The sequence below is a fragment of the Anomaloglossus baeobatrachus genome, chromosome 1, assembly GCF_048569485.1.
Source record: "Anomaloglossus baeobatrachus isolate aAnoBae1 chromosome 1, aAnoBae1.hap1, whole genome shotgun sequence".
NCBI classification, from domain to species: domain Eukaryota; kingdom Metazoa; phylum Chordata; class Amphibia; order Anura; family Aromobatidae; genus Anomaloglossus; species Anomaloglossus baeobatrachus.
This window is the reverse complement of record NC_134353.1, coordinates 931,535,623-931,551,320: the sequence shown is the minus strand read 5'-3', so window position 1 is coordinate 931,551,320 and position 15,698 is coordinate 931,535,623. Positions and strand designations below refer to the sequence as shown.

Genomic DNA, 15,698 nt, shown 5'->3' with positions numbered 1-15,698 from the left:
GATGATGCAAGCGATGCCTACCACGGTGACACATTACACCTTCAAAAGAAAAAAAAACTTCAAAGTTGCATGGTGAAATGCTCACCGGCCTTGGAAACAAACAGCTCCGCAAACTGTATAACATTTTTACAGCAAGCAAATTGCTTTTTCTAAAAGCCAAGCCGGGCTTGTTTCGATAGTGATGATGGCTGTTACAGCGAACACCTTAAAGACTACAAAGCTCAACAAGAGAAAATATTGTAAGACAAGGGAAAAAAAAAAAATTGGGTTTTATCGGTGGAAGGTTTTGTGACGAAGCCGTCACAAATTACTTTTTTTTTTCTGTCTTAGTGCAGTTTCGGCTTCTTTCAAGTGCTCTTGTAAGAATCTCAAAGCTTTGATAGTAGATGCAATGGGAAAAAAATATATGGCGGATGGGAGAAAAATTAACATAAAACTGAAAATCAACTCCAAATTCTAAGAGCAAACTTAAGATATATCACACTAAAATCTAATATATAAAGCTGAATGTGTGTGTGTGTGTGTGTGTGTGTATGTCCGGGATTGGCATCTGCACCGTCGCAGCTACATCCACAAAATGTTGCACACTCACACGTGTGGACCCCGAGAGCGTCATAGGCTATGTTTTGAGGGGAAATTTTAACCCCGCGCTTTAAAGTTATTCGCCAATAAACCTGCATCAATTAAAGCAAATGGAGCTGGGAGCCACAGTGCAGCCAGAACTTCAGAAGAATGCGCAGCCACGCCCTTATATGGAATGTTGGTGTGTAACAATGGAGCCAGGGAAAGAGACAGACACAGACAGGGAAAGAGGCAGACATAGACAGGGAAAGAGGCAGACACAGACAGGGAAAGAGGCAGACAGACAGGGAAGAGGCAGACACAGACAGGGTAAGAAACAGACATAGACAGGGTAAGAGACAGACACAAAGAGACAGACAAAGACAAAGAGACAGACTGACAGGGAAAGAGATAGACACAGACAAAGAGACAGACACAGACACAGGGAAACAGACAGACAGGGAAAGAAAGGGAAAGATTCAGACAGGGTAAGAGACAGACAAAGACAGGTAAAGAGACAGACAAAATGACAGACACAGGGAAAGAGACAGAGGGAAAGAGGGAAAAAGACAGATTCGGAAAGAGAGGGAAAGAGACAGACAGGGAAAGAGAGGGAAAGAGACAGTAAGGAAAGAGACAGACAGGGAAAGTGACAGAGATAGATAGACAGACAGGGAAAGAGATAGAGACAGACGGAGAAAGAGACAGAGACAGTCAGAGACAGACAGGGAAAGAGACAGACAGACAAAGAGATAGAGAGAGACAAAGAGATATATATAGAGGGGGAGACAGACAGAGAATGGGAGAGAAACAGAGACAGTTACTATCCCGGGAATGTTAATACATTCTATTTTGTTAACAACAGTTATTAACCTGGGCGAAGCCGGGTAGTACAGTAGGAAAAAATAAAGTTCCACGTAGTTAAAAGCTATTATCCGCCGCACTAAACTTGATGCTTCAGAGCCCCCAGGCAACCAGGGCCCCCGCCTACTATCTAATAGGGCCCCCACCTTTAATGTCCCATTAATAATACTTATGCATCATTATATGGATACAATAAGGGGGGCGGCCACTAAACTTACACCCTATATGCAAGTTTTGACCTTGGCCATTCCATAAAATGTTGCTTCAAACATACAGTTCATTCCAATACTGGTGTGTCCACTCTTCTCTCCCCCAATGTTTGTTAAAGGGAACCTGTCACCAGTTTTGGGGCCTAGAAGCTGCGGCCACCACCACTGGGCCCTTATATACGGCATTCTAACATGCTGTATATAAGAGCCCAGGCCACTGTGTAGAATGTAAAAAACACTTTATAATACTCACCAAGGGGGCATTCCGGTGCAGAATAAGATGGGTGGCGTCGTTCTCCGAGACCGGTGCCTCCTCTTTCGGCCATCTTGGTCTTCTTTCTTCTGGAGCGGGCATCCATGGCGCGATCTACGTCATATACACAGGCCGGTATGGAGGTCCTGCGCAGGCACACTACAATACTTTGATCTGTCCTCAGCAGGGCAGATCAAAGTGCGCCTGCGCAAGACCTCAGTGCTGGCGAGTGTGTATGATGTATGACGTGTCATGCACGCCGGCTTCAGAAGAAGGAAGACCAAGTTGGCTGAAAGAGGAGGCACCTGTGCCGGAGAACAATGCCACCCATCTTATTCTGCATCGGAACGCCCCCTTGGTGTTGTGCACCGGAGCGACCTCCTAGGTAAGGCGGGCTTTGCACGCTGCGACATCGGTAACAATGTGTTACCGATGCTGCAGCGATATTCCTGCCCCCGTCGCACGTGCAATATCTAGTGAAAGCTGCCGTAGCGATTATTATCGCTACGGCAGTTTCACACGCACATACCTGCCGTGCGACGTCCCTCTGGCCGGCGACCCGCCTCCTTCCTAAGGGGGCGGGTTGTGCGGCATCACAGCGACGTCACACGGCAGGCGGCTAATTGAAGTGGAGGGGCGGAGATGAGCAGGATTTAAACATCCCGCTCACCTCCTTCCTTCTCATTGCAGCCGGCGGCAGGTAAGGTGAAGTTCCTCGCTCCTGCGGCTTCACACACAGCGATGTGTGCTGCCGCAGGAGCGAGGAACAACATCGCACCTGTCGCTGCATCGGCATTATGGAAATGTCGGAGGCTGCAGCGATGATACGATAACGACGCTTTTGCGCTCGTTCATCGTATCAAAAAGGTTTTACACGTTGCGATATCGACTGCGACGCCGGATGTGCGTCACTTTCGATTTGACTCCATCGACATCGCACGTGCAATGTCGCAACGTGCAAAGCCAGCCGCCCTAAGTATTATAGTGTTTTTTTATGTTCTACACAGCGGCCTGGACTCTTATATACAGCATGTTAAAATGCTGTATATAAGAGCCCACTGGTAGTGGCCGCAGCTTATAGGCCCCAAAACTGGTGAAAGGTTCCCTTTAAAGGAAATATTTCACCACATGTAAGTGACAGAGACCCTGATTCCAGCAATGTGTCACCTACTGTGCTGCTTGCTATTATATTTATAAAATCAATGTTTAATCAGCAGGAGATTATCATTAAAGGGACTAGTAAACCTGCTGACAAGTAGTCCAATGCTGCCCTCATCACTGATTGGCAGCTTTCTGTCTATGCACAGTGTACACAGAAATTTGTCTATCAGCAGTATGGACTGGGGTATACAGGACTCAGCATTGTGAAAACTGATTGGTCTGCAGCAGATATGTTTTTAACCAATTCACGACCTAGGATGTTCTGGTACGTTCACGATCATGTTCCTGCCTTTGATGCGGGCTCATACGTCAAGCCCGCATGTTTCCCTGCACACGTCGGCTGATCTGATACCTGTCTTGAGTTTGTCCCAGGTATATCATGAATTTAGTAGACCATTTTGAAGAGAATCTGTCAGCACGTTTGTGATATGTAAATCGAGGACATCATTAGGCAGGGTCTGAGACATTGATTTCAGGGATGTGTCATTTATTAGGCTGTGTGCTGTTGTTTCAAAACATTGAGTATTTTATCAGCAAATGATTATCTCTACCTGGACTAGGTCCCATGTGAGTCCTAGGCCAACTCCTCCTCCAACTTTGCTTAGCAGCTCACTGTCAATAGACAATGTGCACTGAGAGCTGTGGTGTGGGCGGGGTTAGATTTATGAGCTCTGCTACATCTAAAAACTCTGATTGTGTCACAGCTGCTGAAACCACTGAACTAAGTGACACACTGCTGGATTCAGGGTCTGTTTCTCTACATTATGCTGCTCTCAGAAGAGCTAGCAATAACCTGATGACAGATTCCCTTTCGAAAGGAAAATTAATGTTTTTCCAGTTTCCTAAACCCCACACGCTGGTAGGATATGCCACTTGATATTACACCGGTATCTGCACTATATCAAAATGCCTTTCTGCAATGCACAGACTGCTTTTATTTATTTACGCAACGCCAGATATTATGGATTTTTAGCAAAAAAAAAAAAGACGTAAAACAAAAGTGAAAAAGTAATGACTACACAAAAAGGAAGGACTATTATGACTCCATATAAACCGTAGGTAAAATATAAGTATCTGCATAACCAGCTAATATTATCTAAATATCACAACCGCGATAAACAAGATAACAATTAGCCATAAAAGCCACCGTACTTAAAATCTGAAAAAAGTAAAAAAAATTAAATAAAAATAAAAATTTGTTAAATATGCCGCTGTTTTATTGGTAAGCATCAACCCATATCTGGTATATTACTAGAATAAAACAGAATCAATTGTCATTGGGACAATGAAACCCTTTATGGTGAGAGCGGCGGTACGATATCCAGGATGATGTATTATCTCCAGGGCCGTGAAACCTTATTTTATGTGTTTTTCTTTCTTACTCCGCAATGAAGTCACTGCCCTGTTATGAGTCATTCGAGCGGCGTACTTACTTTTCCTTTTACAAATTGCATTCTTCTATCATTTTACACCAATTAATTTTACGTTTTGTAATAATTACTTTGAAACGGATGAGATCGGTTCAAGTTAAAGAATTTTGGGGGGCCCGAACAAGAAAAACCTACCTCTTATATAAAGGATCATTTAAAGGGTTAGTTTTCCATATAAAAAAAGCCACAAAATCAGAGGGGAAACTTACAATTCTTACCTAGAAGGACCCCAATTACTGTATGTAATTTTTAATATGGTGTCTTATAGCATAGATGAACTTTTCTATCAACATTATTTAATTATGTTTAGATATTTATCTTCCCTTTCATTATCTAACAGTAAACCTCCAGTGATCAGCTGTAATCTTTTGGGAAACCCCAGTTGTTGTGGTCAGGAGACCGCAAAAGATCTTGCAAAAATCCCATAAAAAAAGGTTGATGATAATATAGAAGAGTAGTTGGAAACTTAGCTGGCTGAAATGCACTGACTACACAAACACAACTAGAAGTAGTGGTGGAGCGTTCCTAACAAACCTAGATGCCTCGTCACCGCCGGAGAACTAATTAACCTCAAAGATGGAATGAGGAATCCTGACTTGTCTTAGAACAGCCCCAAAGTAAAGTAAAAGTCCCCACTGGATTGGCGGCTAGCAAATGTGGTACCAATATTCAAAAAAGGGTGCAAAAGGGAACCTGGAAACTATAGGCCGGTAAGCTTAACATCTGTTGTGGGTAAAATGTTTGAAGGGTTTTTAAGGGATACTATTATGGAATGTCTCAATGTTAATAACTGTTTAACTCCATATCAACATGGATTTATGAAGGATCGCTCCTGTCAAACTAACCTGATCAGCTTCTATGAGGATGTAAGCTCTCACATGGACCGAGGAGAATCATTGGATGTCATTTATCTCGACTTCGGTAAAGCATTTGACACTGTCCCACATAAAAGACTGCTAAGTAAAATGAGAAAGCTTGGGCTCGGGGAAAATGTGTGTAGATGGGTAGGTAGCTGGCTTAGTGGTAGAAAACAAAGAGTGGTTATTAATGGTGCATACTCAGATTGGGCCAGGGTTACTAGTGGGGTGCCACAGGGGTCTGTATTGGGCCCCCTACTATTTAATATATTTATTAATGATCTGGTGGATGGTTTACAGAGTAAAATATCAGTATTTGCAGATGATACAAAACTATGTAAGGTAGTTAACACAAAGGAGGACAGTTTGCAACTACAGATGGACTTGAGTAAATTGGAGAATTGGGCTGAAAAATGGCAAATGAGGTTTAACACAGATAAGTGTAAGGTTATGCACATGGGAAGGAGAAACAGATGCTACAATTACTTACTAAATGGGAAACTGCTGGGGAAATCAGACATGGAAAAAGACTTAGGCATCTTAGTGAATAAGAATCTAAATTGGAGTGCCCAGTGTCAGGCAGCAGCCACCAAAGCAAATAGGGTGATGGGATGCATTAGAAGAGGTCTGGGGGCACGAGATGAAAACATCATTCTCCCTCTGTACAAATCACTAGTCAGACCACACTTGGAGTATTGTGTGCAATTTTGGGCGCCGGTGCTGAAGAAAGACATTACTGAACTTGAAAGGGTTCAGAGGCGGGCTACTAAAATAATAAATGGAATGGGTGCATTACAATACACGGAAAGGTTATCAAAATTAGGTCTATTTACTCTAGAAAAGAGAAGACTTAGGGGAGACCTAATAAATATGTACAAATATATCAGAGGGCCATATAGAGATCTCTCCCATGATCTGTTTGTACCAAGGACTATGACAAGAACAAGGGGGCATTCTCTTCGATTGGAGGAAAGAAAATTCCTACATCAGCATAGAAGAGGGTTCTTCACGGTAAGAGCAGTGAGGCTCTGGAACTCTCTTCCTGAGGAAGTGGTGATGGCCAACTCACTGAATGAATTTAAGAGAGGAATGGATGCATTTCTTGTTAGCAAAAGTATAGAAGGTTATAAATAGCATAATCTTACAGGTAGATAGAAGAGCGACCTAGATTATTAGAGGAATGGGGGGGCTGCAATACCAAGACAGGTTATTAAACTTGGGGTTAGTTAGTTAGGAAAAACAAAGGCTTAGGGGGATCTAATCACAATGTATAAATATATGAGGGGACAGTACAGAGACCTTTCCAAAGATCTCTTTACACCTAGGCCTGCGACTGGAACACGGGGGCATCCGCTACGTCTTGAGGAAAGAAGGTTTAATCATAATCACAGATGAGGACTCTTTACTGTACGAGCAGTGAGACTATGGAGCTCTCTGCCGTATGATGTTGTATTGAGGGATTCACAAGTAAAATTTAAGCAGAGCCTGATCGCATTAATTGAAAAATATAATATTACCAGTTATGTATATTGGATTTTATGACAGGGTGTTGATCCAGGGAACTAGTCTGATTGCCGGATGTGGAGTCAGGAAGGAATTTTTTTCCCCATTGGAGCTTATTTGACACATTGGGGTTTTTTTGCCTTCCTCTGGATCAACATGTTAGGCTACGGGTTGAACTAGATGGACTTAGAGTCTCCCTTCAACCTTAAAAACTATGAAACTATGAAACTATATAATGACGGTGATGTAAGTGATGACCCTGAATAATGCCAACACCTGATGATCAAAAATTCCCTTAAAGATCACACGATCTTTCCTCCCACTATATCAGGAACTCTTGTGCAAATACATTTAAATAGAAAATGCAAATATAAAAGAAAAGATCAAAACTACAAAAACACATGAAATACAAAAATACAAAACTTCTGATCAAACATGGAGTAAAAACTCCCTTTCTTGCTGGGAATAAATCGCCCTGAAAACCATACAAAACTACAAAACATGGTTATAAGGGTGATTAGCAGCAAACCAAAGAAAAAAAACCCTTTAAAACTTGCAACTTTATTTAAAATCAGATATTTCCCAAACACAACAGACAATACTGGGGACAACTAAAGGACTTAAGTGCATCCAGAACATCTAATAATGACCTCAAAGGGTCCCCTCATAGATCAGCACTGAGTGAACAGCAGCTACAATGCCCTGGTCTGGTCCCAAATACAACATATAAGGAATATTGCCTCCAACAGTTTTAGCAGCGGCGGTGATTGTACCGAGTGACCATATTGCAGACTGTGGCCGGTTTTCTACACCCTATTGTGGGAGCCCCGGAAGAACCCCGGTGGGATTACGACCGGGGGAAAATGCGTCGTGCAATGCTGCTATGTGTCCACTATTCTGGGCTTTTGGTTACTGGAACACCTCTAATCTTCTAAAAAGTTAAGTATCATTATTCATTGAGCAGGGTTTTTTTTTCTTTGGCTTGAATAAATCGCCCTCCAAAAATAGTGCAGGAAGAGCACTTATTCACTTGCAAGAAACAAAAGGGAATATTCTCAAACACTGATTTAGAAAAAGACATAGATTAAGCAGAAACGCCCATCAGTGCAAATTCAGCCTTCAACCAAGCCCAGACTAAGAAAACAAAATACTTATCAGGCATAGCTGCAGACTCAGGATGACATGGGAACAGAACCAATGCAAAGCAACAAAAAAAAATCGATGTAGAAATCATTCCTGGAGAATCCAAAAGGCAAAACAGAAAACTAAAGGAAAAGGCAAAAACCTAAAGGCTGGAGGACAAAATTCAGGACATTTTCACATGAAGCAGAAACAATTATCACCGAAAAGGTTAGACAGAGACTGCCTTCCTATATCCCACCAGGCTGGACTCCATAGGCTTCCTGAAGCAGCAATCATCTGCAACACCTGTCTGAGTGACAGATGCAAAATCAGACTTACTACCAGCACTAGCCACCAGAGGGAGCCCAGAAGCACTTTTGGGAACAGCACCATCTCTGATGATATTCACAACACCCGGTAGTAAGTATTTCATTTTCCCACAGCTCTCCCAAACGAGAGGTGAAGTATTACACAACGTCCAACTGTGTTATGCAGGACAGGAGGAGTTCATCTTTATATCTGATCCCTACTCTAATTAAGAGACGATCCTCTACTAAATCTATCTCATAAAATGAGATGAGAAAGTGATTTTGTTTTTAGAATGGACATCCCCTTTAAAAAAAATTCATTCCATGGATTGTCAACCAAGCTGTTGACATTAGAGTTTTGCACACCTTCTCTTTTTACATAACTATAAACATGGGTGAAACTATGGGGGTGGGGTGATCGCCAGCTGCTGGGCATCAAGAAGTTACAAAACCGAATATTCTCCTTTCCAACTACTTTTTCACAACTTCCCGAGGGTATGTGCATATGGCATATCTTAGACATCAGTGAACCCACACATTTTTTGAAACGGAAGACGTTGGCAATCTTTTTTTACGTCTTGTAAGATACCTTTTGTGGCTTTTTTTTTTTTATTTTATTAATAACATACTAGCTGCCAGAAGAATGGACTGGTCTTGTCCTTCTTTTAGCCACTTTACGGCTTTCGAAGCTTGAAAGAGCTACAAGAAGTTGCCTAACTAAAGCAAAGTTGTTTTGGTGTTTTATAAGAACTTTTCTCAGGTGTTTTTTTAGGTAGAATTGCCTATAAAAATCACCCCCCTTAAAAATTTAAGAAAGCTAAGTTATAACCATGCAAGAAATGGCAAATTTTTCAAATTGTTTTTCAAAATACTTTCCAAAAACTTACAAATGGTCAAACAGAACTAAAAAATAATGGCTAAAAAATGCTTTAAAGTTTTTTTTGAAAAAAAGTATTATTATTATTATTATTATTATTATTATCAATAATAATAACAACAATAATTATATTTTTGTATTATTATTAGTAGTAGTAGTAATAATAATTATAACAATGGATTATTATTAATATTATGATAGAATTTATTGTTATAATAATAATAATAATAATAATAATAATAATAATAATAATAAATATTATTCATATCAAAATCTATTTTCATATACATTTTAACCTTATCCTTATGCCAGCAAAGTCAATGAGAATCAAGAAGTCTGATGCGCACATTGCTTCTTTTTTCCTTGCAGATTTGGTGCAGAAAATAATCTGCAGTATGTCAATTCTTGGTGCATTTTTGCCTGCGTTTTTCAACCCTTCCACCAATTGACTTTATTATGGAAAAATTTATGGAAAACGTAAGGCAAAAATAGTACCAAAAACACCTCGATGCAGATTTGGTGCAGAAAATTTCCGTACCAAATACTGAGCATGTGCACATAGCCTAAAACTAGAGATGGGTGAACTCACAAATAACCGAGACCCTGCTATCCGGTTCTAGTCCAGAATCCGGTACCCATATAAGTCTTTGGGAACCAGAATCCGGGCATTAAAAATGTTAGTGGAAGGGATTGGGGGATAGAAGCTCCGTGTCATGGCAGGCCACTGCTTTCAGGTTGCACATTCACTTTCGAAGCTGCATGCGTCTAGATCGTGCACTAAAAATAACAGTAGATGCTAGAATGTACAGGCTCCTTCTAGGTATGATGTAATTTGTCACGTGATTGGGGGCGTGTTCAAAATGCAGCCCGGTTTAGAATAAACATTCTTTTTCTAAGTTTTTGTTTAAAATAGAAGCAAGGGTCTGGGTGTAAGACCCCTAGATGTGGGGGGAGAGGAATGAGCAGATTTCTGCGCCCACGATGTTTCCTTCTCTGTTTATCCTGAGCCTCCTGGTTCATGAATCCTGAAGCAGGAGGCTTAAGATTAGCTGCACCCACGATGTTTCATCCTCTGCTCATCATGATTCTGACCCACAGGTAACGCCTGTGACTGGTTGCAGGAAGACACTGTCACACAGGCTGGAGGTGCGTCTGACTGCAACCAATCACAGAGGCCTGGGTGGGAGGGGAAAGCAGGGAAAACAGTGAATATTCATGAGCAATGATGAGCGGCCCAGGGAGGCCGCAGGAGCATTATACAGCCGAGCAAGAGCAGTTTACAGCCGGACGGAGCCTTGGTGCGTATGAAGCACTCGCTTCATTCTTATTTTATGTATTTATTTATTTTATTTCTTGAGTGCCAGATCAAACACCTGCAATCCCGTGCCCAGGTCCGGCACCCCGGCAACTTTTCAACTTTTACAGTCGGGGTCCACCCATCACTACCTAAGACTCCATGCTTCTTCCATGAGAGCAAAAGAAAACATTTTTCTAAAGCTGTTCTAACAAACAAGAAAAAATGTAATGGAGGCAAAAACAAAACAAAAATGTTGTCTTGAAGGCCAAAAAGGTCTTAAGTCCTTAAGGGGTTTACAACATATTTAACCTATAATACTTATTGTAGGCAGTGAAATAATGTGAGCTATGCGTCTTCTAATTCATCACAGTTTATGTTATATTTTAGTATTATTATTCCTATTTTATGGGTATTAATATGTATTTTTTATAGGCTTTTTGTCACTAAAATATGTTGAACTGATTTTTTTCCAGCAGTGAATGAGACTCAGCAGCCCCAGCAGTCGTCCATGATCTCCCACACGCAGCCAGAACACCCCAGCAGCGAGGACGCTCCCAGCCGAACAATCCCTACTGCCTGCGTCCGGCCGACACATCCACTGCGGAGTTTTGCCAACCCCTTGTTGCCTCCACCGATGTCTGCGATGGAACCTAAAGTCCCTTATACGTCACTTTTATCGCAAGCAGGTAATGTTCGATTTTCTTTATTCACAGGTCCTGACATTGACTTAGAACATTTTTTTTTAGAGATTAGCAAATCCTTTGAAATTGGATTGGTTTAGCTTTGTCAATTTTATCCAAAAGATTTGATTCTCCATGTAGGACAAGTACTTTAATTGCACTGAAAAGACATGTGTAAGACTCTGAGGTCTACTAGGACTGAATCCTACACACAGCCTTAGTAACGTCAAAATAACCTCACCATATACAGCTTTGGGGCAACACGGCCATTCTTCCTTGCAGATCCTCTCCAGTTCCGTCAGGTTGGATGGTGAATGTTGGTGGACGCCATATTCAGGTCTCTCCAGAGATGCTCAATTGGGTTTAGGTCAGGGCTCTGGCTGGGTCGGTCAAGAATGGTCACAGAGTTGTTCTGAAGCCACTCCTTTGTTATTTTAGTTGTGTACTTAGGATCATTGTCTTGTTGGAAGGTGAACCTTTGGCCAAGTCGGATGTCAAGAGAACTCTGGAAAAGGTTTTCTTCCAGGGTATCTCTGTACTTGGCCGTATTCATCTTTCCTTCAATTACCACCAGTCGTCCTGTCCCTGCAGCTGAAAAACACCCCCATAGCATGATGCTGCCACCACCATGTCTCACTGTTGGGATTGTATTGGGCAGGTGGTGAGCAGTGCCTGGTTTTCTCCACACATACCACTTAGAGTTATCTACAAAATGTTCTATGTTTGTCTCATCAGATAAGACTTATTTCTCATAGTCTGGATCCTTCATGTGTTTTTTTGCAAACTCTATGCAGGCTTTCATATGTTTTGCACTGAGGAGAGGCTTCCGTCTGGCCACTTTGCTATAAAGACTCGACTGGTGGAGGGCTGCACTGATAGTTGACTTTGTGGAGCTTTCCCCCCATCTCCCTACTGCATCTCTGGAGCTCAGCCACAATAATCTTGGGGTTCTTCTTTACCTCTCTCACCAAGGCTCTTCTCCCACGATTGCTCAGTTTGGCTGGACGGCCAGGTCTAGGAAGAGTTCTGGTGGTCCCAAACTTCTTCCATTTAAGGATTATGGAGGCCACTGTGCTCTTAGGAACCTTGAGTACTGCAGAAATTCTTTTGTAACCTTGGCCAGATCTGTGCCTTGCCACAATTCTGTCTCTGAGCTCCTTGGGCAGTTCCTTTGCCCTCATGATTCTCATTTGGGCTGACATGCGCTGTGAGCTGTGAGGTCTTATACAGACAGGTGTGCACCTTTCCAAATCAAGTCCTATCAGTTTAATTAAACCCAGCTGGACTCCAATGAAGGAGTAGAACCATCTCAAGGAGGATCACAAGGAAATGGACAGCATGTGACTTACATATGAGTGTCTGAGCAAAGGGTCTGAATACTTATGACCATGTGATATTTCAGTTTTTCTTTGCTATAAAATGTGCAAAAAGTTCTACATTTCTGTCTTTTTCTGTCTAGATGGGGTACAAGAGTGTACATTAATGAAAAAAAAGAACTTTTTTTGCATTTACCAAATGGCTGCAATGAAACAAAGAGTGAAAAATTTAAAGAGGTCTGACTACTTTCCGTACCCACTGTAAATAACAAATAATCACACTGAAACCCTTTATATGGAATCTTTCAGCAGGTTTTGCTACATAATCTGGAGACAGTGTGCTGTAGGGGTTAACATACAGATTTCAGTGATGTGTCTCGAATCGCACTGTGTGCTGTTGTTTACCTACTATATTTTGTTTTAGCTGAAGGAGATTATTATTGTTGGACTAGGTCAGCTAGTGGAGTACATACCCTGCTGTGATAAGCAGCTCACTGTCTATAGACATTGTATATAGAGAGCCTAGTGTAGGTGGGGGCAGCTTTTTCAGCTTTGCTGCATGGCTACATTTAACAACTCTGCATCAGAACGGCTGAACCCAGTAATCTAAGTGATACATCATTAGATTCGAGGTCTCTTTGCCAACATCATGCTGCTCTCAGGTGAGGTAGCAAGAACTTGCTGACAGATTCCCTTTAACACAGGCTACAGCAGACTGATAAAGGTCTCTTCTTTCAGCATAGAATGATCAACCTGGTAATGTCATCAGGACTGGTCAACCATCTAATGTTCATGAAGGTCTCCTAACAAGGAAGAAAAGGATTGAAAATTCTTACTTTATGTTCCAGTCCTTTTATACTCTGTCTAGAACCAGCTTACTTCACCCTTCCTAGTAAGGACACATGCACGCTCAGCTGAGCAGAGCATGTGTAGGGTGAAATAAATAAAAAAATACCTTTAGAACCACAAAGGGTTCAAGAAAGGAATTGATGTCTTTTTCTTTAAAATAATTAATTTTTATTCACAATTCTTAGTTAAAAAATACAACTAGTACATATTCATAAATATCTGTGTAAAAGGACAGGATCAAATACCCATGTTTAAACAGCAGCGATAAAACCAAAAAATACAACGCAATAATGTTTAAGACCAAATTGTATGGACCACCATAATTAAAAAACCTATGGAATATATAATATATATGCAAAAAAGTGCAATAGTGCTCTATCTTCCTAAATGCCACTAGTAAGGTATGGTGTGAAAGGTATAAAAAGAGAATAGCTTATAGAGATAAAGTGCTAGCAAAGTGCAAAGTTTGTTGCTATAATCAAAATACCTTGAAAATGGTCAGGGTTGTTTGGTAAATCGCAACATCCCGACGCGCGTTTCAGCGTGCTTTCTTCAGGGGATGCTGAAGTCTGAGAAGCTAGTTGTCAGTCAATCACTAACTCGTTCCCGAACGTTCCCTCGGTGTGCATGTTTTATATTCTACACCTGTGTGATTTCTGTAGATTTTTCTGATTCTTGATATTTAAGTGTTTTGGAGCTGTAACATGTGTCACACAGAGAAGTAAAACCACGTTATAGTGGAATTAAATTCCTGTAATGGTTTTAGCACCTTTTCCACTTGACTTTCCATGTCTGAGTGACAATCCTATCAGTGCACGCAGCTAAGTATACTAAAATGGTTTCAGGAGTTTCATTATTAGGGTCATTATATAATGCAATGTTCACAAACAACCGTTAGATCTTAGTGATGATGTGTCCTGTATGAGAAATGATAACTGCCAAGATTTTGATATCATTATACATGGACATACACATACCCTGTAAAATAGAGGAGGAAAATCTCCTCTACTTGGCTAGGACCAGATGTGTCCTTCTTACCTATCTTCTTGGCCAGTTATTTGCCAAAATGTGTAGAGCCATAGAACCTCCTCCGAAAGAAAACATCATTTCATGATACTCTGCTGAGAGATGTTTTTGTTGAGGTTGATGTGAATTGGAGCCTGTTGACATTTTTTTATCGCATGTCATGAGAGGGAATTAAAATTGGGAGTCATTGACAAAATAGTAGATACATCTGTACTAGAGACTGTAAGAATCAATTTGCAGGATCTGCTTCATTGGCTACATCAGTAATCACTAGCTGCTACACTGGAGCCCGGAGAACCACCTTCTAATTGATAGTATCTGGGGCTCCTCTTTTGATTAGATGGTCTCATGCAACATCATCATTGTGACTATGTCCTGCAAATCGTTTCACCCCCAACTTTAATAATGGTGGCCATTTAGGTTCTTCAGAATCACACACCACAGCGATGATTCTGCATCAGGCTAATCAAAAGAAAGAAAAGCCATGAAGGCATGTGGTGGTTGCCCAGGCTCCCACCTTGTGTCCATAGATTACTGACATGGTTAATTGGACAGGTCCTGCAAATCGATTCACTCCAACTCTAATGGTGGCCATTCAGGTTCTCCAGAATCATATATCCACAAAGCGTCACACCACGACAATGATGTTGGATCAGGAGGCTAATAGAAATAAAAGCCATGAAGGTACGAGGCGGTTCCCAGGACTCCCGTCTAGTGCTCATAGATTACTGATATGTGCGATGGAACAGGTCCTGAAAATTGATTTGCCCCAACTCTCATGGTGACCATTCAGGTTCTCCAGAATCACATATCCACATGTGCGTCACACTACAACGATGATGGCTAATCTAAAGAAAAGCATTGAAGGTACAAGGCGGTTCCCAGGGCTTCCTCCTATCAGTCATAGATTACTGACATGGCCGGTGGAACAGGTCTTGAAAATTTGTTCACCCCAATTCTAACGGTGACAATTCAGGTTCTCCTGATTCACACAACCACATGTGTGTAACACCCCCAATGATGATATTGCACCAGGCTGGCTAATCTAAAGAAAAGTCATGAAGGTATGAGGCAGTTCCCAGGGCTCCCATCTAGCAGCCATGGATCACTGGCATGGCCGATGAAACAGGCCTTGTAAATTGATTCACACCAACTCTAATGGTGACCATTCAGGTTCTCCTGAATCACACAACTACATGTGCTTCACACCAGAATGATGATGTCACATCAGGCCAGTTAATCTAAAGAAAAGCCATGAAGGTACGAGGCAGTTTCCAGAGATCCCACCTAGTGGCCATAGATTACTCACGTGACCGACGAAACAGTTCCTGCAAATCGATCTGCTGCAACTTTAATTGTGACCATTCAGGTTCCTCAGAAACAGA

The 15,698-nt window shown here is 41.5% G+C and overlaps 1 protein-coding gene across 1 annotated transcript in view; it reads left to right on the top strand.

The window, feature by feature from the left end:
* The window catches only part of DCC (DCC netrin 1 receptor), a 1,217,792-nt gene that overhangs the window by 1,169,645 nt on the left and 32,449 nt on the right, over positions 1-15,698 (top strand). Inside the window, exon 27 of the mRNA XM_075328185.1 lies at positions 10,916-11,128. Within this exon, the coding sequence (XP_075184300.1) occupies positions 10,916-11,128 (213 nt within the window). The remainder of the gene's footprint in view (positions 1-10,915; positions 11,129-15,698) is intronic.